This window comes from Phyllostomus hastatus, unplaced genomic scaffold (assembly GCF_019186645.2).
Source record: "Phyllostomus hastatus isolate PE091 unplaced genomic scaffold, TTU_PhHast_1.1 phas_contig_150, whole genome shotgun sequence".
Lineage (NCBI taxonomy): Eukaryota > Metazoa > Chordata > Mammalia > Chiroptera > Phyllostomidae > Phyllostomus > Phyllostomus hastatus.
Genome location: NW_025333611.1, coordinates 33,904,733 through 33,927,889, shown reverse-complemented (window position 1 = coordinate 33,927,889; position 23,157 = coordinate 33,904,733). Strand labels below are relative to the sequence as shown.

At 40.0% G+C, this 23,157-nt stretch overlaps 1 protein-coding gene across 4 annotated transcripts in view; it reads right to left on the bottom strand.

Annotated features, from left to right (window-relative positions):
• KIF3A (kinesin family member 3A) overlaps window positions 1-23,157 on the bottom strand; it is a 45,040-nt gene that overhangs the window by 20,156 nt on the left and 1,727 nt on the right. For all 4 annotated transcript variants that reach the window (XM_045826936.1, XM_045826944.1, XM_045826951.1 and 1 more), the window contains exons 2-8: window positions 22,321-22,594; window positions 16,051-16,195; window positions 15,823-15,907; window positions 8,167-8,272; window positions 3,086-3,225; window positions 2,529-2,726; window positions 2,062-2,236 (exon numbers count right to left, since the gene is read on the bottom strand). In XM_045826936.1, the coding sequence (XP_045682892.1) occupies window positions 2,062-2,236; window positions 2,529-2,726; window positions 3,086-3,225; window positions 8,167-8,272; window positions 15,823-15,907; window positions 16,051-16,195; window positions 22,321-22,594 (1,123 nt within the window). The remainder of the gene's footprint in view (window positions 1-2,061; window positions 2,237-2,528; window positions 2,727-3,085; window positions 3,226-8,166; window positions 8,273-15,822; window positions 15,908-16,050; window positions 16,196-22,320; window positions 22,595-23,157) is intronic.

The window sequence follows — 23,157 nt, the reverse complement described above, 5'->3', positions numbered from 1 at the left end:
TACAGAATAATCATGAGAGAGCTACAAGCAAAGCCAAGCTGAGAAACCTTCTACAAATGCATGACCAGCCCTCTTCAAAAGCACCAGGACTGTGGAAGACCAACCAAGCCTGAGTGGCTGCGGATGGCAGGGGACTGAGAGGCCCGGCACCTGAACGCAGGACGAGTCCTGACCGCACCCAGGACAGAGAGAATGGGCACAGGGGGAAAACCGCCAAAGTTCAAGTATAATCTTCACAGCGATGACTATTTTAAAGTTAAATAAAACTATTTCACTGGTGTGGCCTAGAAACTTTGAGTAAGATCTGCAGACGAGTTAATCTGCAGATTAGTTCACATGAGATGTGAACGTTAAGGGAAGTTGGGTGATGGTAATACAGAAACTCTCCTCAATATATTTGTAAGTTTTCTATAAGTCTAAAGTTATTTCAAAAGAGAGTTTAAAAAGTATTATTTTAATATTTGGCCTACTTTTTATTATGTATATGATCAGTTCTGTTCATTGTGCTCCAAAAACAAATGTCCTATGAGCAAAAATAAAATGAAATGTGTTAAGAATAAGGTCAGCATTTCCATATGACCGAGCAGTTCCACTTCCAGGTGTACGCACAAAAAACTGACAGCAGGGCCTCGAAGAGGCAACATATACCCACATGCACGACAGCATTATTCGCAACAGTCAGAAGGCAGAAGCTACCCAAGTGCCCATCGACAGATGAACGGATAAAGAAAATGTGGCCCCCACACACAATAGAATATTATTCAGCCTTAAAAAGGAAGGGAATTCTGACACATGCTACCACATGGATAAACCTTGAGGCTATCATGCTAAATGAAATAAACCAGACCCAGAGGAATAAATACCATATGGTTTTACTTACATGAGGTACCTAGAATAGTCAAATTCAGGGGCAGAAAGTAACCTAGTGGTTGCCAGGGGCTGGAAGAGAGAGGGGACTGGGCAGTCAGTGTTTAAAGGGTTCAGAGTTTCACTTGGGTAGAATGGGTGACTCAACCATTCTAGAGATGGGTGATGGTGATGGTTGCAGACCAATGCGAACATACTTAATGCCACTGATCTACACACTAAAAATAGTTAAAATGGTAAACTATGTTATATATATTTTACTACAATAAAAAGTGGAAAAAATTAAGTCAGCAAGATAAAGGTATGAACTCAACATTAGCAAGTCTGAGAAATTTAAAATCTTGAAAACATTCCGACTATAAACACCACCTAGTGGTCACATTTAAAACACACTCGTGATCTCAGAGGCAGGCCAATCACTACTGCTTCTCCTCAATAACCCCACTCAAGTTTACAGAGTCAGCACCTTCTCCAAACATCTGTGATGCCGGCATCTCTGGCCTCCACATCTGGTCCCATCCGTATGCCCCAGTCCCAAAGCCCTGCGCCGACCTGGTCCACACAGGAGCCCTGTGCCAATCAGCTCTCAGCACGAAGGGAGTCGCCGAACCCTTAGTGATGATGGGTAAGTTCCTCAACCTCATGAATGAAGTCTTTAATCTTTGTAACCTTCTAACACTATCGTCTTAGAAAAGCATTTCCAAAAGAGAGTCTCATGTTCAAGTTTAAGTATGAAAGCATGTTTTCAAGGCCATGCAATAAACTTCTACTTATAGTAAACTTGGTTTACCCATGATTCTGTGATAACTTTCTGTACTTCAAACAATAGTGATTCTCTACCACAGAGACCTTTGGTCATAGTTACCCAAATATGTGGTAGAACTTGCTCTTATACAGAGACAATAAAAATTCATTCTTTAATAAGTGATCGTATGAAATCTACAAAAGATCACTGGGATTAAGATGGGTGTTTAAATTAAGTTTTCTAATCGCATCCACAAACATTATATAATTTTACTTGAGCTAAATATGAAAATGCTAAAGTATGTATCAAGTTACCAAACGGAAATGTTCCTTTAAATATCAACATTAGAGGTAAAAAAGCTTTTAACAGGTGGTTTTTATCAGAACACTTAGTAGTTAAGCAACACATTTTCAGCCAACATTAAGATCAACATTTTGGGGAAAAGTTACCTTCTTCAAGCTTTTTTTTCAGTTCTTCTATTTCTTTCTGAAATTGACGAAGCAAAGCATCCTTTGGATCTTCGTTAATTCTAGCTTTATTTTTAATATTCTTAGCACGATTAGCATACCGTAACGTGCTGATAGTTTCATCATAATTGTAATCTGCTGGCCCAATATTTGCACACTGTTGAATTAAGAGTGCACAGTTAGAATTAATACTACCATTATGAAGAAATCAAAGAGAATTTTTAAAGCATTCTTCTACTTTGGTATTCTTAAAAAAGAGTATAACCACGTGGTTTCCAAACAACATCACATGGGCTTGTACACATGGTGTACTAGAAAAAGAATAACCACAGGTCAAATAAAGTGAAATAATCAATAGTTTTTTAAATGTTATGCATATCAATTATGGGATAAACAGGAAATCTTAAATTTCCCTGATGATAACTACAATATCATCAATTAAGTCCTACCATCATGGTCTTTGAATTTCCTCCTAAGGAATCCTGAAGAAGACGAGTCAATTTAGAGTTACGATAAGGAACATGAGTGCTTTTTCCATCAACCAAGGCGGAAATCACATTCCCAAGGGTGGAAAGCGAAAGATTGATTTTTGTTGCTTCCTTGAGGCGCTGTCCAGTAGCTCCAGTTTTTGCTTGTCTTTCTGAGCCCTAGCAAGAAAGATAGACAGAAATAAAGCTAAAATTAAAAATATAGACTATTGTTTCCAAAGCTTAAAAATGAAGTAATTTAACAGTAAAAAAACCCTGATATAGTATCTGGAATTCACTTCAAAACAACACAGGAAGGGAAGTGGGGGACGGCAGAGGTGAAACAGGACTGGCACACGCCGGTAACTGTTGAAGTCAGGGAACAGTGACGCAGAAGATCGTCAAACTGTTCTATCTACTCTTGTACAGGTCAGAAACACTCTATGTGTAAACCACCCCATTACATTTGAGTTTTTATTCACTTGTAAAATAAAAAAAAATTACAAGAGTTGTCCTTTAGGCAGCACTCTGTTACTCACAGCAAGGTCTACCAGGTGGAGCTTCCCCATCCTGACGTGCATGTTTCCGTCGACGCCTTTCTCGCTGCACTCGATGGTGATCGTGAAGATGGCGTGGGAGCGGGAGCTGTGCTCATTCATGTTAGTTGCACCAACAGAACCTTGAATAAAGGAAGGAGGTTCTTAGGAAGTAACAGGAAGTGTCTTTTAAAATTATTAACTATACTATCTAGAATGGTTTAAAATACTTAATTTCATCAGAGCCAAACAGCAGAGAGAACAGCTAAACCATAAAAGCACAGGTGTGTTTAGCCATTATTAGAAGTTTCCGACAAAGTAGGTTGATAACTAAAGAATTTGTAATGTCTCTCCCGTTAAAGAGGTCATTTTAGGACAGAATACTTAATTTTAATCCCAAGTATTATTGGCTACAAAAGTAACTAATTTACATAAAAATACATGTTAAATAATTTAAAAAACGGTGACTGTTCCAGCTATCTGTAGGAAGCATTATGTTCTGGGCATCCAAACCACAGACAGACGTGCGTGCGCGCTAGCTGACGCCTGGGCACTCAGCGCAGCAGTGTTCCCAGCGGCCCGAGACCAGAAGCAGCCAACAGCAGAGGGGTCACTCAGTTATGGACCAGTCATGCTATGGACTTTTTAAAAAAGAAGGCTATCTGTATGACATGGGAAGATACCCATACCGTATGGCTGAAAAAATAAGAGGGAAATGTATAATATAATCCCACTTCCATAAAATAAAAGCATCCATTCAAAAGATGCTAAGTATTTGTGAGTGTATAAATATTTTACATGAATATATTGTGTAAAGGGTCTGATTTTTATAGTATGCATATATTGGTTTTTCCCTTAATTTCAAAGTAACTTAACAGCATTATGTTCATTTTATCCAATGCCAAAATTATCTTCCTACAATATTGTCATGCAGAACTTGTCCATGCAAGCTTTGATTTCAGAACTTAAACATTAAACTACAGTCACTGTTCACTGTTAGCATATGGCTGCACTAACGCTATGGAAGCATACGGAAGTCAGATAACCAGAATGTAAGCGGCACCAACAGAGGAGAGAGGCCTACATGAGTCCGGCTCCAGACAAGGACGAACACCGTATGATTTCGCTTGTGCATGGAATCCAAAGCGCGAAATAAACGAGCAAAGTAGAAACAGACCCGTGGTTGCAGAGAGCAGGCTGACGGTGGCCTGAGGGGAGGCACTGGGGGCCGGGTGGAGACGGTGAAGGACTGAGAAGTGTGAGCTGGTGGTTACAAAACCGTCTCCGGGTGTAGAGTACAGCACAGGGAACACAGGGCCTGGCAGAAGGCAGGCCTGCTGGAGGGTGCTTGGCAGGGTGATAATGTGGGTGTAACAACTTACAGTTTTAACTCAAACAGTTCACCTAAAATGTCATATGGTATGCTTGGGTGTGATATTGTTATGTCATGGAATTACATGTTTATGGTTTTGTAATAAAAAGGGGTGTTATTTGTGCTGGACCCTGAATAGCCAATAATGTTGCAACAACTATGCATGGTCCAGTGGGTAGTGGAAATATGGTGAGGGAGAACTATTTAAAGCGTATGACTCTCACCACTATGCTGTACACCTGAAACCAATAAAATCAAGATTAAAAGTAAACTGTAATTTTAAAAAAAGTAAAGAATTTGTGACTTCATACTATATTTTCTATTTTCTTTTCAATCAAATTGGGAATTTATAATTTCCCCCAAAATATAAAAAATTATTAGGCCTTGACTTTGTCATTCCCTTCCTGAGAGAGATTTGGGATGGGCTCCCATTCCAGGTCCCCAAAAGGAACACTGAGACGAGTGCTCTGAGCAGACACCTTTCCTTCTCTCGAGGATTATTTCCATGAATGTAGTTTGCAAACTGGAATTACTAGGTCAAAGGGCAGAAACTTTTATAGTGATGGGATACCAAATCATGCTGAAGCAATGTTTTCCAATTTGGGTGGGGAAAAAACATGTGATTTGAAACAATCATAATCAATACCTATTGTTTTGACAATGTAAGTAAAGCATGCTACTTTTTCTGTATTTCTGGTTGTGAAAACCAAGAAGTGCAGCAGACACGCTGCGCAATGGGCCCTGCAGAGAATTTCACAGCCACTGGGGAGCAGAGCTGGCAGGAATCAAGTGGACTCGGGGCTCCAAGCCACTGCCACGTCATGTAATGGGAGTCAGACAAAAAGCACTTCCAGAGCTCTAATTTTTGTCAAATGTTTACTTTGGAATAAAAATATTAAATCTATATGTTTTTCAAGAGGGCAGGAAAAAGTTTATAAACATGGCTGCATGTGTATAAACAGGCATATATGTACAATAAGAATATTTATTGCGGTATTGCTCATAACAGCAAGTCTGAAAACAAGCCACAAGTGCGTCAATAAAAGACTGGGTAAATAAATTGTGTATACAGGTCCACCCAAAGCAATACTGCATCGTTCTTTTAAAGCACTCACATATACACTGGCATGTGTCATTGTGAAGTGCTCTCTGAGGTGATACACTGTCAGGGGAACAAAGCATGCCACTCTCGGACCAATGAAGAGGACAAGCTCGCTCTCCAGACACACACCTTCCCGCGTCGGGAAGGGCAGGCACATTGGCCACTGACAGACGGGCCGCGGTGATGGGAGCTGGGTGACTGAGGCACAGGGCAGGAGAGAGACTTGCTTTTCAGTGCATGCTTTTGTGCCTTTTGAGTTTTATACCATGTCTATGGATTTCCTATTCAAAAAATAATTTTTAAAGAAAAAAACTTGGTTCAAAGGCTGAAAACACTGTTCTACAAAAATATTAACTAATTTACAAGGATGCCCACGAAGTAAATGAACTGGAGTAGTTTAAATTTGCATTTGAGTTGCTAGGCAGACTGTTTGTGAGATGGCTGACTGTATTTTCTCAAGTGTAAAATTAACTGTTTATATACCATGACACCTGTATAAAATGGGCACCAATTTTATTTGTATAAAGTTCTCACTTAGAATGGCAGCTTTTCTTGTCCCATTCCCTGCTCTGCTATTTGCCTCTTGATAGTTATTCTACTATATTTCTATATGATAAAGTTTATTTTTATGTTGGAACTTTTATACTGGATATCTGTACTAAATGTTTAATTCTTGGACTCCATTTATTAACTAAGAGTATTTTCCTCTCTGCACTCTTAGCTTTTTCCAATCGTTTTGTCTTTGTGGCATTTACAGCATTCTCTCATTACAATGCTTTAGCTCTCCTTGAACAAATCTCACATACGAGTTAAATTAATTGTCAGGTAATTAATGGGACGTTTTGGTCACCACTGTAAATGGGATCTTATGCTTAAAAATGTGTAAATTAAATAAACAGTACACGGACATATTCCTGGTATAAAAAATTTTTAAATACATTAAAAACAAAAACAATGAAAGCCCCCAACACCGCTCTCCCTAGCTGACCTCCCCTCCCTGAAGGTCGCCGCTGACCGCCCTCTGACCGTGTGTTCCTCGTGCGACCTGAGGACACACACGCCCAGGGCCCAAGTGCTGGCGTTACCACCTGGCTCTCTCACCCACGTTAACGGGACGATGCAGTAACACTGTTCTGTAATTTTCTTTCTTTTCACTTAATTTATCTTGAGCTTCATTATAGTCCAGAGTATTTTTGTACCGTTATTTAGATAACCAATGTTTTGTCTATAACTTTTTATTACAAATAATGTTTCAAAAAAGCAATTTTTACACCTAAAACAGTTCTCTAGAATACATGTCTAGGGTTAGAAACACTGGGTCAAAGGGAATGCACTGGCAAAATCCCAGCAGGCACTGGCCAACCGCCCTTCAGCACAGCTGTGCTGCGGGACAACCCTGCCACCCGTGTCCGCTTCTTCAGGGCCTCACCCCGGCACCCCGGCACCCCAGCACCCACGCCCACAGGCAGTGGCTCCCACTGTCATTCCGGGTGCATTTTCCCGACTGTTTGAGAAGCTGAACAGCCTTTCGTCTGCTTGCTGCTGTGGATCGCTCTGGGAATTACATATTCATACATTTCTTTTGCTCATTTTCCTGTTTAAATTTCATCTTTTTTTTTTTAAGAATGCAATTGATTTTTTACATTTTTTGTTTAATTTCCTTGAGCTTACTTGATTTATAGGGTGGTTGCAAAAACTGAAAAAATGTTTGCTTCCTATGTGTTTACCTCTCACCTCAAGTCTCTCATTGCTGTCAGCAACATCACTAGTACCAGGCCTGGGGCATCTGTGTATTGAATATTGAAGTTCTTTATTATTTAGGCAGAAACGGAAACAATTCCCAAAAATGCCACTTTATTTAATTTTGTTTTGCTTTTCTTGTCAATAAAAGGGAGGAAGTACAGTGCCTGATTATGCAGATTTGTGGTCTAGGCTAACCCTCTGCCACTTATTAAGTAGCATATAATTTTGGACAAGGTATTTAAATTAGCCTTGGTTTCCTCCATCATAAAATAGGAATTTAATACTGTCATAGTCTAGTCTGACAATTAAAAGAGATCATTCTTATGAAGTACTCAGCACAAGCACCTGCCACACAGTAAGTGCTCAATAACTTTACCAAATATTATTACGGCTGATAAGAAACAGCTACATAAGAGTTCCAAAGATATAGCGCTATCACTAAGAAGCATAATTTTGGTCATCACAGAAAGTCAGCTGTGATATCTTTCATTTATACGTCATTACCACCTAGGAAATAATCAAAGAACTGGGTATTCAAGAAACTTAAAAATCCAGCCCTAACCAGTGCGATTCAGCTGGCTGGGTGTCGTCCTGCAAAGTACAAGTCGCTGGTTCAATTCTTGGCCACAGTATGTACCTTGGTTGCAGCCTGGACCCCAGTTGGGGCACATGTGAGAGGCAACCAATGCATGTTACTTTTCCTCTCTTTCTCCCTCCCCCCCTTAAATAAATATATAAAATCTTTTAAGAAAAGAAATTAAGAAATGTAAACATCCAGTCTTTGTGGGACAAAGTGCCACAGCAGCCCTCCTCCTGAACCAGCCCTCTCGACACACGAGCACCAGCCCTGGCGCGCGCCGCACTTACGGTTCTTGTGGCCCAGCGTCATGATCCTGTCCATGTCGTCGGCGTTGTTCACCACGTACGCCGACAGGTCTTTGATGTACACGCCCACGTCGGGCCGCTCTTTAACCTAAAGAAAGTATGAGACTTTACACAGATATCCATAATTCTCCCACAGCTACTCACTGAACATCTGCTATACAGAAGTAATACTTAACAAGTGTGTTATTTCTTGAACACAGTTATTTACTGATCATCTACTATGAGAGACTGCTAGATCCTGAGTAGACAGTGGTGAACAAGGCAGACAGTCTCTCCACATGTGGAAGTGAAACCCTACAGGGAGAGCATACAAATGAATAATTACACATGAAAGTTATTTTATTTCAATTGCGATAATGCCATGAATGAGAAAAATATAAGACATAATCAGAAAACATTACAGAGAGACTTTAAGCTAGTGAGGCAAGGACAGGATAAGTTTCCCCAAGATGATGTTTAAGCTAAGACTCAAAGGAATAGAAGGTAGCCAATCTGGGTTGGGGTAGGAAGGAAAGAATAAATATAAGGATCTTGAAATAAGAAAAAACTAGGCATTTAGCCCTGGCTGGTGTGGCTCAGAGGATGGAGTGCCAGCCTGCCAACCAAAGAGTTGCCGGTTCAATTCCCAGTCAGGGCACATGCCTGGGTTGCAGGCCAGGTCCCCAGTAGGGAGTGTACAAGAGGCACCACACATTGATGCTTCTCCCCCTTTCTTTCTCCTCCCTTCCCCACTCTCTAAAAATAAAATAAATAAAATCTGAAAGAAGAAAAAAGCTAGGCACTTAGGAAAAATAAGAAAAAATAAAGCCACGGTGGCTGGAAAGAGTAGAAAGCAGTGTGGGGATGGGGAGAGCAGGGGTTTGGGGAGTAGGATATCTGGTTAGAGAGGTAGGCAGAGATAGAACTCAGCCACTATTGGTCTTCACAATAATCTGAAGCTGCTAGACAATTTCAAACAACTGAGTGAAACACTAAGATCTATGGCATCCATGTAAAAATATTCTTTCTGTGAGCAATCTTGTGAGAAATTTTACCAAATTTGAAGGATATATTTAGGAAAGATTTATATAAAGTACGTATAGATAGTGTCAGAAATACAAAATTCACTTTGGAAGGCCCAGAAGTCACCTCCACAAGTCAACACAAAAAAGTGAAACTGAGGCAGAGGCCCGTGGCCGCCAGTGGGGAGAGCCACTCGCAGGCAGACAGACCTCACAACGGCGACTAACAGAAGTTTAGAAAACACAGAAGTCATAAGGGCGCACACTCCGAATCCCAGGGGTAGGTTTTCGATCCAGTTGGGGCTTGGGTTGGGTTTTTTTGTCTCTTTTGTAACAATTTTTAAGATATATTTATACCTTAGAAAAAGTTACCCTTTTTCTGCAAAGGGATATAAAGGAAACCCTAACTTCATGAGCAGTGAGAGTGTGTTCATTTGTGGAAGCCAGTGGGTTCCAAACTACGCTCTGAGACGCCCTAGAGCAGCGACTGCCAGCCACTGTGCTGCCAGAATTGTCACACGAGCAACACCTGACCGCTCAGCCGGGGCCCTGCCCTCTTTTCCCTTAGACTGTCAAACAAAGAAATGACGAGAACCAACACAACCATAGCTGTCTTGTGTTAATGAGTCAAAATTATGCCTATTTTTGGTCAGATCGGCAAAAAAATATATTTTTAGTGTGCTGCCGAATTTAAGTAATAACTTATGAGTGCCATGAGGTGAAAAGGGTTGACAATCGCTGTCCTGGGGGCCAGTGGTGGCACTGAGGGCCCACTGCAGAGTCTAGGGGCTGTCGGGCTCACACGAGCTTTAGAACTAAGCTCTGCTTTCATGTTCTTCACACGGTGTGCATCCCCATGAGGCTTGGTCCGATGAAAGTGTTTAAATGCTTCAAACCTTTTTAAAGGTTTGAAAATAACTGATCTATTTCAATGCTTCTCAGAAAATGCATGGTAAAGAATAATTTTTGTGTGGCAAACTATTTCTGAACAATACAAAAATCACGCACTTAGACACCAGAGCAACATCCGATTGCTATGAAAGCTCTGACACATCCCTCTCACTCTCTGTGCGCACCATACTGCAGACTGGAAACAAACACTATGCAAACCAACATCATCTGCAGAGTCGAAGGTGGTTTTCAAGCACAATATGATCTTAATTCAAAATTCAATTCAGTGTAGATAAAATAATTAGATATGAAAGATGAAGAAATCAAATGTGATTCCAAATTTATAAAAGTTAAAAAAATGGGTGTTAATGTTAATCAGAGAATTTTTCTCATGAAAACACAGAAATTAAATTGCTATAACAATGTCATTTAAACACTAAAAGAATGAATCTCAATGGGGGCAGTTACTGCCCCGCTCTGAATGTTACAGAAATGTGCAGGGGAGTCTGTGGTTCACTTGAGAACACTGTTAGTACTCAGACAGGGACTGGGGACACTCAGCCTCCTGCAGTGGGTAGGATGGTCTCAGTCAACGAAGAACAGTCCCACGAAATTTCAAATGCACGACCAGTAAATGTCCTACAGGTGAATAAACTGTATTTACCAGGGTCTAGACCAGGGGTGTCAAACTCACTTTCACTGGGGGCCAAATCAGCCTTGCGGTTGTATTCAAAGGGCCAAATGTAATTTTAAGACTGTATAAATGTAACTACTCCTTAGCAGTTAGCGAGATCTCAGCACTGCCGCCCGGTAGAAACAAGGTGCCAGGCTGGATACAGCAAGGTGGAGGGCCGGATTTGGCACAGGCCTTGTGTTTCCCGCCTGTGGTCTAGACCCTAAATCTATTTTACATATAAAGACAAGTGCTTTTCCATGGTAATACCAATAATAATACTAATATAGGAATGCAGGAATACTGAGAAAAGAATTAACTTTACAGTATTTTGCTCAGAACTCTACCAAGAGTTAGTCACTGTTTTAAAAGACCATGTCAGCCCTGGCTGGTGTGGCTCAGTGGCAAAATGCCAGCCTGTGAACCAAAAGGTCACCGGTTCAATTCCCAGTTAGGGCGCATGCCTGTGTTGTGGGCAAGGTCCCCAGTGGGGGGTATATGAGAGGCAACCATACACTGATGTTTATCTCCCTCTTTTTCTCTCTCCCTTCCCCTCTCTAAAAAATCAAATAAATTAAAAAAAAGCCCATGTCATTGACAGTAACACCAATCAAGGTGCCACCAGCTCAGCAGACCTGCACAGTCTGCACTTGCAGCTGCTGCAGTTGTGACAGTCACACACGCCTCTGACTCCTTCATTATGTTGGAGTATGGTCGCTTCTACGCATTTTATATGTTGAAGTACTAACATTTTATTTAAGCCCTTCTTTTATTCTCTTTGACATTACAATTGGGTGGTATGTTATTTTAAAAATTATGTGCATAGGTATATTTTATCATCTATGAATTTTATTTCAGGATTGTCAAAGAAGCATTATAAAATATTGTTATAAAAAGGGGGCATTGGCCCTGGCTGGTGTGGCTCAGCTGGTTAGGTACTAACCCACAAAGGAAAGGGCTGCTGGTTCGATTCCCAGTCAGAGCACATGCCTGGGTTGCAGGTTCAGACCCCAGTCGGGGCATGAGAGGCAATCAATCGATTTCTCTCCCTTTCTTTCTCCCTCCCTTCCCCACTTCTGAAAATAAATAAATGTTTACAAATGGGGGAGGAGGCACTGGGTCTAATACAGTTTAAAACCATTGATAAGACTGTTGCCGAGAATAAATCTGATCTATAATTACTGGTACAAAAATGGAAATGTTCTTTCCAAATGACTTTCATTCTAATAATTTGTGCAATAAAACAATAAACTTTTTAAAGGTCAAAGCACAAAATTAACAAAGTATCCATCAAAACTAAAGATGACAACTAGCAAAAAAATCTCCACACTTGCTATGTACACATTATCATTACAGAATAAGCTGGTATTAAGGTCCAACAAACACAAATAATCCTTAAGCCTGTAATATATTGATATATTGTTGCAAAAGCTCAGTTTACACAGTAAACTTTTTTTAAAAGCTGACATTTACTGAATATTATGTGTCTACCATCAATTTAAATACTTTGTGTTAACTTATAAATGTTGCCAATAATCCTATGAGGTAGATACTATTGTTATTTCTACTTTCATGTGGCAAAACTAGGCTAACAGAGGTAAAGGAACTTGCTCAAGAGATCAAAGCCAGAATTCGGACAGAGATGATAGGACCTCAGAAGACACCCTCTTAATGCTAGATGATGCCTGCTACGTGCATGGCCCCGGGCAAGTCAGGAGACTCCTCTAGGCTTCCGTTCTCACATCGCAACACTGACAGCTGGGAAGACTCAGTGAAATAAAGTGCGCACTGCTTCTGCTATGCTGTGCTGCGTGCCTGCTGCCACACCATTAGCATGCAGTATTGGCAGCGGCAGCTGCCGGCGCTCTCCGGTGCTTCACCCCGCTCCACCACGGTGGCTGCTGTCAGTCTCCATACACTGCCCTCCAATGGTCTACTCACAGTGCAATTCCAATCGAAATTCCAATGTTAACATTGTAAAGGCTCTTAGTCTGCTTACGTTTGTCTCATTTCCTAAACTATTAAATATTTTGCAATATTTGCATCGAGTTACACCTGACTCAGCAGTACTGCTTCAAAACTATGCCCTCAGATATGCCTGGACCTGTGTAATACTCACTACAGAACTGCTTGTGAGACAAAAGGACAGACACACCCGAGTGTCCACCGACAGAGGGCTGGCTAAACACACTTTAGTTATGCCCATACAAAGGATATGATGCAGCTTTAAAAAAGGACAAGAGAGAAAAAAAACACAAGGAAGCTTTCTCTGTAATGACACTGAAAGACTGCCACCATCCACTGTTCAGTGAAAGAAGCAAACTGCAATGGGGGAAAGTCATCTTTTCAACAGGCGGTGCTGAGACAACTGGACATCTACAGGCAGAAGAATAAAGTTGGTACACTACCTCACCACATTTGCAACAATTAACTCAAAATGGGTCAACAACGTAAATGTAAGAGCTAAAACTACAGAACTCTTAGAATAAAGCAGAGGCATAAACCTTCAAGATCTTAGGTGAAGCAATGGTTTCTGAGATATAACACCAAAAGCACGAGCTACAAAACAAAACTAAATAGCTAAATCAGAAATGATCAAAATTCCAAACTTATGTCCTGGTTGGTGTCGTTCAGTAGATTGAGTGCTGGCCTAAGAACCAAAGGGTCACTGGTTTGATGCCCAGTCAAGGAACATGTCTGAGTTGCAGGCCAGGTCCCCAGTGGGGGGTGCACGAGAGGCAACCACACATTGATGTTTCTCTCCCTCTCGTTCTTCCTTCCTGACTCTCTAAAAATAAGTAAATAAAACCTTTTTTTAAATTTCAAACTTTTGTACTAGAACAGACACCGAGAAAGTAAAAAGAAAACCCATAAATGGGAGAAAATGTTTGCAAATCATATATCAGATAAGGGACTTGAGCCACACTATATAAAGAACTATTACAACTCAATAACACAAAAACAAATAACCCAATGAAAAATGGCAAAGAGTCTGAACAGACATTTCTCCAAAGAAGGTATACAAATGACCAATAAGAACGTGAGAAGATGCCCAACATCACTAGCCATCGGGGAAATGGAAGCAAGGCCCACAGCGAGATACCGCTTTGCACCAACTACAATGGCAGTCATAAAAGACGGAAAATAAAAAGTGCCAACAAGGATATGGAGAAATCGGGAACCTCACACGCTGCCGTTGGGAATGTAAATGGTACAGCCACTGTGCAAAACAGTCTCCAGTTCTTCACATGGTTGAAAATAGTGTTACCGCACAATCAGCAATTTCACTGATAGGTATATAACCACAAGAACTGAACACATGTTTGCACAAAACCTCGAACAAGAATAGTCACAGCAGCCTTATTTGAAATAGACATAAAGCAGAAACAACCCAAATGTTCCAATGACGAAGACATCGGTGAAATGTGGTGAATCCATAAAATGGATTCTCATTCAGCAACAAAGAGAAGGGAAGCACTGACACCTGCCACGGCAGCGGTGAACCTCGGAAGACCACGCTGCGTGAAAGCAGCAAGCCACAAAGGACCGAGTACTGTGTTATTCCTGCATGTGACACATCCAGAACCAGCAAGTCGACGGAGGCAGACAGTAGGGCTGGGGACATCTACTAGGGCTGGGGACCATGGGGGCGGGGTGACAGTGAAGGGTTGTGAGGTTTCTTCTTGGACTAATGACAATGTTCTACAAGTAGGTAGCAGTGATAGCTGTATAACTTTGTGAAAATACTAAGAACCACTAAATTGTGCACTTGAAAAGGGTGAATATTTTGCTATGTGAATTATTTTTCAATTTAAAAAACAATGAAAGTGAATCAGCATTACTTGTCAGTTAATAGCATAATGTGCCAATTAACAAATTTTTAGATTATCTGGTATTAATGGATATAATTTCGCTTTCCCTTTTCTAAGGGAAAATAGCTTTTGGTGCCAATCCATTACCTGAAAGTGTACAAACTAGAATTTCTCAGTTAGAAAGTTTGATTTTTCCTTCAGGTAAAAGAAAGATTGAAAATACTAGTATTTGTGACTGCATTCATTAGTCTTACTACCTATATTTTTGCTGCTTTAAAAGTCTCTGACTTAAATTCTGGAGTACTCTTGGAAGTCATACCAGAGAATGAAAACTACATTTGCATAAAAATCTCAATGTTCACAGTGCTTTACTCACAATAGCCAAAACCTGTACACAGACCACAGAGCCCTTTCCCAGGGGAGCGGTTAAACAGACTCTGGTGCAGGTGCGCGCCGTAACTGCTACGGAGCAGGGGAAAGGGATGAACTTGACACACATTCAGCGAGTTGGACGGATCTCCGGGGAGTTCCACCAAATGAAAAAAGCCAGTCCCAAAAGGTTATACATTGTATATCTTTATATAACATTCCTGAAATGACAAAATTTTAGAACTGGAAAGCAGATTCGGCCTTGTCAGGGGCTAGGAGTGGGGACAGAAGGAGAGGCAGGTGTGGTTACAAAAGGGCAACAGAAGGCATCTTAGTGACAGAACCGTGTCGGCGGCACCTTGATGTGGCAGTGGACACACCAACCCACAGGTGATAAAACAGGCAGAACACAGAGCAGCACAGGAAGAACCGAGGGCGCAGGGTCAGACCTGCAGACGCATCAATGTCCACGTCACGGCTGTGACGCCGCACAGCATTGTACAACACAAAACGTTACCACTGGGAAAACTGTGTAAAGGGTCCATCTGTGTAAATGGTAATCTCTCCAGGTCACCTCCTGGGAATCCACATGCAGATGGATGGATACAGTACGCTACTTTTGGAGTGTAAGGAAAATTGTATTTGTATTTACACAGAAACACTGAAAGTACACTGAAAGTGACTGTCTTTAGGTGCAGAGAAATGGGGCAAATGCCGTAGGAACAAGACTTTGATGCGTGAATTTTACAATATTTTTCTTTTTGAACCATGTGATCATATTACCTGGCCAAAAAATAAGTGAAATATTAAAAGTGCCTTTTGTATCAAAAGGACCTTAACTTAGTAAACATTCTATCGCTTTGGAAAGTACTCCAATTTCAATTATCCTTACCTCTAACCTCTGTGTCTGATCCTTGCCCAAAAGGTCACGAACTTCTTCATTATATATTTCCAAATACGACACTCGAACCAAAAATCTAAAAATAAAACATCATTTTAAAAACATAAAACAGTGAAATTTTTATAAGAACAGTTTTAAAATGTGTTTATAAAATGTGCACCTATATGCCTTTCACGTGTTTGTACTTCTCAACATTAGAAAATAAAAGAATTCTTTTACCTTGTATCACCCTCTGCTTTGGCAATATGACCAAATATGTGAGCAAATGAATTTGGAATGATTCCTCTAAGTTCAGGAACAGCTCGAACACCTTCCATGGTAAAGGTTTTGCCTGTTCCAGTTTGTCCATAAGCAAAAATAGTCCCTGAAAACAAAGAGAATCAATTTCCTTTTAGAGTTCAATGCTACTGAAAAACAGCTCTTACAATTAGTTCCTTTGATACTGTGGTGCAATGCCTTCCCCAAATCCTAGCACACATTTCACCTTTATTTCCGACAACTACACCATGTACTCTGTGCCACATGAGCAACGAACACACTACAAAGTACTGGAGTCAAGGAGATATTCCTAGTCATTAATGAAAAGAACCCCAAACCCTAAATGTAAAATCTTACACTGTAGATCACTATAAAACATTTCTTGTAATGTATATGTTAATTACTTAATGTGAACATTAAACGGGAGAAAGCAGTATAATTACAGCAACAGAACACAGGCTCCAGAGCAGAAAGACCTCAGTGTAAACCCACAGAGCTGCCACTTTCTATCCACTTGACCTTGGACACGTTTCTACCCAGAGACAGTCTCCTCAAAGGCAAAATGGGGATAACAATGTAACTACCCTACATTAGTAGTAAGAACTAAATGAGACACTTTATCTCTTGAAGTAAAGTGTTTCAACATGATGCCTGGTAGAGTCCCAGTAAATGGTAGTTATTTTCCTCATAATCCTAAAGTAACGGCATCCCAGGACAAAGCTTATGAATATTTATGGGAATAAGAAAATACCCAAGACCCAAGGGAAAATTCACACCGTCTGGCATTCAATCAAAAACTGCTGAGCTTGCAAAAAAACACAAAATGGTATGATTCTCATAATGAAGAAACCAATCAATCAATCCCAACTTGAAACTTACACAAATGTTAGAATTAACACACAAGGACATTAAAACAGTTATAAAAAATTACATTCTATACGACAAACAGTTCAGTGGAAACTGTGGATGGAAGTTTGGAAGAATCTACATGGAAGATATAACAAAGACCCAAATCAAACATCTAGAGATGAAAACTACAATGTGTGGGATGAAAAATACAACTGACTGGGTAAGTGGTAGATCAGACATTGCAAAACAGACCACAAAGAAAGCATACAGACCAAAATAATAAAAAATGAAAGACAGAAGAAAATTTTTAAATCATTGAGCTGTGGGACAATTTCATGTCACCTAATATGTACATCAATGTAGTTCCACAAAAAGTGGACAGAGCGGGCAGAAAAAATGTTTGAAGAAATAATACCTGAAATTTCTCCAACAATGATGAAAACCACAAATGCACAAATGAAAGAAGCTTAATGAACCATAAGTAAAGAAACATGAAGAAAAGCACACCACGGCACATCATCATCATGTCCCCCACTTTAAGAAATGTTAAAGGAAGTTTTGCAGTGCAGAAGGAAAAATGACCTAGATGGAAATAGGAATCTACATAAAAGAACAAAGAGTATCAGAAATGGTAACTAAAAGGTACATAAGTATGTAAGATATTTTATTATTTAAATCTCTAAAAGATAACTTAAAAATAGTAACAATGTGGTATGATGTTCACAACATGCAGAAGTAAAACCTACGACAACAGTAGCACAAAGCCTGGGAAGAGAGAGAAGGAAGTAGAGTGTAAAATTTTTATATTACATATAAAGTTGTGTGTTACTTGAAGGTAAACCATGTTATCATAAGGATGGTACTATAAACCTTAAAGCATCCGCTAAAATAACACAAAGATATATTGCTATAAGCCAACAGAAAACATAGAATGGAATAATAAAAATACTCAATTAATCCAAAATAAGGCATGAAAAGAAGAAAAGGAGCACAAAGAACAAATGGGACAAACAAAAATGAGCAAGATGACAGATTTACACCTAACCGTACACTCACATTAAATGTACCTATTAAAGAAAATGAACCTATAGTTAAACACCTTCCAAAAAAAAAAAAAAGCTCCAGGCCCAGTTGGCTTCACTGGTGAATTTTTAGGAAAGATATAATACTAATTCTAGGCATATTTTTCCAGATAGTTAAAAAGGAGGGAATATTTCCCAACTCTTCTATGAAACCAGCACTGTCCTGATAACAAAACCATATAAAGATGTTACAAGAAAACTATATACTTATGTCCCTCATGGACAGAGATACAAAAAATTTAAACAAAATTTTAGAAATCAAAGCTAACAACATACAGAAAAGATAATACACCATGACCAAGTGGCATGGCTGGTTTCACACTTAAAAATCAATCGATGCAACTGACCATATTAACAAACTTAGAAAACCAAAAAAAGAAAGATCATTTCAATAAGTGCAGAAAAAATTGCTTTTGACAAAAATATATTCCTGAAAAACACTCTCAGCAAATGAAGCGCAGAGGGAAACATCCTCAGTCTGAGAAAGGGTGTCTAGGACAGACCTACGATCACACCACACTGACTGGAAAACAGTGAATGCTTTCTCCCTAAGATCAGGAACAAGACAAAAATGTCCACTTTCACCACTTCTATGCAACATTGTACTGGAGGTTCTAGTGAATGCAATTCAGGTAACAAAAAGAAATTATGAAACTACAATGCGATTCAGGTAAAAAAAAGAATAGGAAAGAAAGAAATCAGTTGAACTATATTTGCAGACATCATGCTCTTGTCTGAGAATATCCTAGGAAATTTACCAAAAAATAAATAAATAAATAAATAAAAACACAATGGAAATAATAAGCAAGTCTAGAAAGGTTGCAGGATACAAGTTTTTTATGTTAATCAAAAATCAACTGCAAAATACAATGAGATACCACATCACACCCATTAAGATGGCTATAATCAAAAAGACCAATAATAACAAGTTTTGGTAAAGACGTGGAGAAACTGGAAACCTCATACACTGCTAGTGAGAATATAAAAACAGTGCAGCCACTGAGGAATTGTGCAACTGTTCACCCTGTGGCCAGCAATTCCACTCCCAGGTGTGCACCTGAAAGGACTGAAAACATATGTTCACACACAAGTCTGTACAAGAATGGTCGTAGTAACATTATTTATAATAGCCAGAAAATGGAAAAATTGGTCATCAACTGATGAATGAATAAACAAATTCTACTATAACCATACAATGAAATATTATTTTGCCCTAAAAAAGAATGAAGTACTGACACATGCTACAAGGATGAACACTGGAAACATTATGCTAAGTAGCCAGACAGAAAGACTGCATAGTATTTGATCCTATTTACACGAAGTGTCCAAAACAGGCGAACTCACACACACGGAGAGTAAGCAAGAGGCGGCGAGAGTGGAAGGGAGAAGTGGGTGTAACTACTAACACAGGTACAAAGATTCCTTTGGGGGTGGGTTATGGAAACATTCTGGAAACAGATAATGGTGATTTTCGCACAATACGAATGTACTAAAAACCCAACTTATACACTGCAAAATCGGCAAAATAGTGAATTTCATGTTATTTAAATTGTATCTCAATTTTTAAATATACTAAAAGAATCAATTGCATGTCTGTATGTTCACAATACACAGCTCCAAAAATGAAATTATAAAAACAATTCTATTCACAAAAGCATAAAAAATACTTAAAAATAAATTCACGAAAAGTAAAAGATCGATACACTAAAACTATAAAAATACTGAGACAAATTCAGCAAGGCATCACAAATGGGTAAGTATATCGTGTTTCTGGACTGAAAGATTCAACATTGTCAGAATAATGATTCCACAAAATCCCAGGTTTTTTGGTGGAAATGGATCCAGTGATCCTGAAATTTATATGAAAATGCAAAGGACCCCAGAAAAGCCCAAATAACTCTGAAAAAGAATAACAAAGTTGGAGACCACATACTGCCTAATTTCAAAACACATTGTAAAGCCACAGGAAAGACATGGAAGACAATAGACAACCCAGAAATAAGCCCACACACCTGCGGTCACTGATTTTTAACAAAGGCACCCAGTTAATTCCTAAGGAAAGGACAGTCTTCTCAACAAATGGTGCTGGAACAACTGGATATCCACAGGCAAGAAGGGAAAAGATAAGGAAGGAAAGAACTTAGACTCTTACCTCATACCACATATAAAAATGAACTCAAAATGAAGTACGGGCCTTAATGTAAAGCCTAAAATGTTTACAACTTCTAGACAGAAAAGAGGAGAATCTCACACACGGGGAAGGCTGGTCCAAGGCCCTTTCTCTGGCCCACAACACCCGCAAGAGCTGCTCGGCCTGGTGACCTCTCCGACCTCGGCTAGCACATGTGGATCCATTCCCCTGGCGCTAACTCCTCCGGCCTCTTCCCGTTCCTAGAGCACGCCAGACACATCTGCGCCTGTCGTTGCTTCCTCTGCTTGGACTGTGCCCCTCTCCGCTGTCCGCATGGGTGGGTAGCCCCCGCTTTCCTCAGAGCTCTGCCCTTACGGCTCTTTCTTAGAGAGAACGTCCTTGGCCACCCAGACTGAAATTTTGAACTCTTCCCAAAACTTCCTATCCTCTGTCCCTCTTTATCTTTCCCTTTTGCACTTATTAGTTACCATACAATAAAATTTACTTATCGTATTATCTGCCCCATTAGAATCTAAGCTTCTTGATGACAGGGCTTTAGTGCTGAGGCCCCAAGTACCATGAACAGTAAACAATGTTTCTTGAATAAATGGATGTTGTCAAACATTCACTGTAAGCTTGACATATTCAATAGGACTTCCATTCAAGCAGAAATTGTTTTATGTAGCCTATAACCCACTTGAAATTGAAGAGTTTGGGTATGTATTCCATAACACATCTTCAACTATAAAAGCAAATTGTAATTCTTTAGCAGGCCACAAAAGGAGTAACTTAGGGATAACTTTATTAACACATTCTCATTGCTACCTATCAAAAGTGATGAGATTTTGTACAACACAGGGAATCTAGTCAATAATATTATAATAACTATGTATGGTACCATGTGGGTACTGGAAATATTGGGGGGAACACTGTAAAGTATAGGATTACCCAAGCACCATGCTGTGTGCCTGAAACTAATACAAAATAACACTGAATGTAAACTGTAATCAAAAAGTAAAATTTAAACTTAAAAAAATAGGAGAAAATCTTTGTGGCTTTTGGTTTGACAAGTTTCTTAGCCATGTCACCAAAAGTATGATGATAAAAGGGAAAAATGGACAAACTGGACTCTATCAAAATTCAAAACTTTTTCTCTTCAAAAAACACCATTAAGAGAATGAAAGCAGAAACCACAGACTGAGAGAAAATACTTTCAAAATATTTGAATCTAGAATATACAAAGAGCAGGGCTCAGTAAGAAGACCAGCACTAAATTTAAAAACGGGCATAGTACTTTAAGAGCTACTGTACCAAAGAAGCTAGCTACATGAACGACTAACACGTGATAGTCGTACGCAGAGTTTTGATTGTGAGAGGTCGGCAGCCCTCATCCCTACAAGGTTCAAGGGTCAGCTGTACTCAACACTGTTAGTAACTGAGGGAGTACAAGCTAAAACAGTGAGGAGCCACTGCAGACCCTCTAGAGTGGCGACAATGAGAAGGACTGACCATCCAAATGCTGGTAAGAACGTGAGGAAACTGAGGGTTCTCACACAGTGCTGGTGCGGGGAAAGGTAGCAGAGTCACCACTGGGGAAAGTCTGGCAGTTCCTTCAAAAGCTCGGCACTAACTGTATGATCCAGCAGTCCTACTCCTAGGTATCTACCCAAGAGAAACCTTAAAAGCTATCTGTGCAAAGACTTAAAAAGAATGTTTACAGTAGCATTATTTATAATAGCCAAAAGATGGGAACATCCAGATTTCCAACAAATATCATAAACGGTGGTACACAGATACAACGGGGTCTGATTCAGCACTAAAGAGGAACAAACTGCTCTGATAGCCACCACAACACCGATGACCCTCAAAAACATCGTGCTGAGTGAAAGAAAATGTAAGAAAGATAAGATAGTGAATGATCTGACTGACATGAAATTTTGAGGAAAGTCGAAACCATAAACAGACAGCAGGTCAATGGTGGCCTTGGGGTGGGGCAGCAAATGGACGTGAGGAACTTTCGGGGTGATGAACTGAATTGTGGCAAGAGTTTCACAACTGTGTGTATTTACTACATCTCATCAAACTATAGTTACAAGGGGTGAGTTTACCTGGTACTAATAATACCTTGATAACGTTCTTTTTCAAAAAAGAACTACATAAAGCACTCACCATTGTAGCCTTCAAGAACAGAATCAATAATAGGTCTTGCAGTTAGATTATAGACATCAAGCTGTTTACTCTCTGGCCCAAAAACTGTATCAAAAGTGAACGTCTTGGGAGGCTCATTGGAAGAATCAGTCTTGTGCACAGTGATAGTTCCCCTCATCTCATCCACGCTGACGGCCTGCTTGTAGCACATGGATTTCTCTCTCTCATTGAGGGGCCGGCACCTCACCACCACCTTCACATTATCACAGCTTTCTGGCTTCTCTGATTTATTGATCTGGTGGAGAAAACATTTACAAATAATGAAAAAAAATCCCCTCCTTCCTCCGAGTTTCCTACTTGTAGGAAAACACATGTGAACATAGTTAACAACTGGGATCAAGAATATAGCCCTGACCGATGAGGCTCAGTGGGCTGGGTGTCGTCCCACAAATGAGGGTCTCCAGTTTGATTCCTGGTCACGGCACATGTCTGGGCTGCCAGCCAGGTTGAGGCTACAGATCGATGTGTCTCTCACATATAGATGTTTCTCTCCCTCTCTCCCTTCCTTCCCCTCTCTCTAAAAATAAACAAATAAGATCTTTTTGAAAAAAAATCCTTAAGATGCTCTGCAGAATCTGGCTCTGTTCCAAGTCTACTTCTCCTGTCTTCCCTCGTAAGTTACCCTGCTTGGCTTTCTTAGCCACAGCCACACCAACTTTCTTCTGGGCCCTCTCTTGTCACCATGATCCTTCTCCCCACAGGCCTTTTCGTGTGCTGTTCCTTCTGCCTGGAACATCCCTCACTCTCCTCATTTATCCTGCAGACTTCAGCGCAATAGCCACTCCATCTGGGCAGACC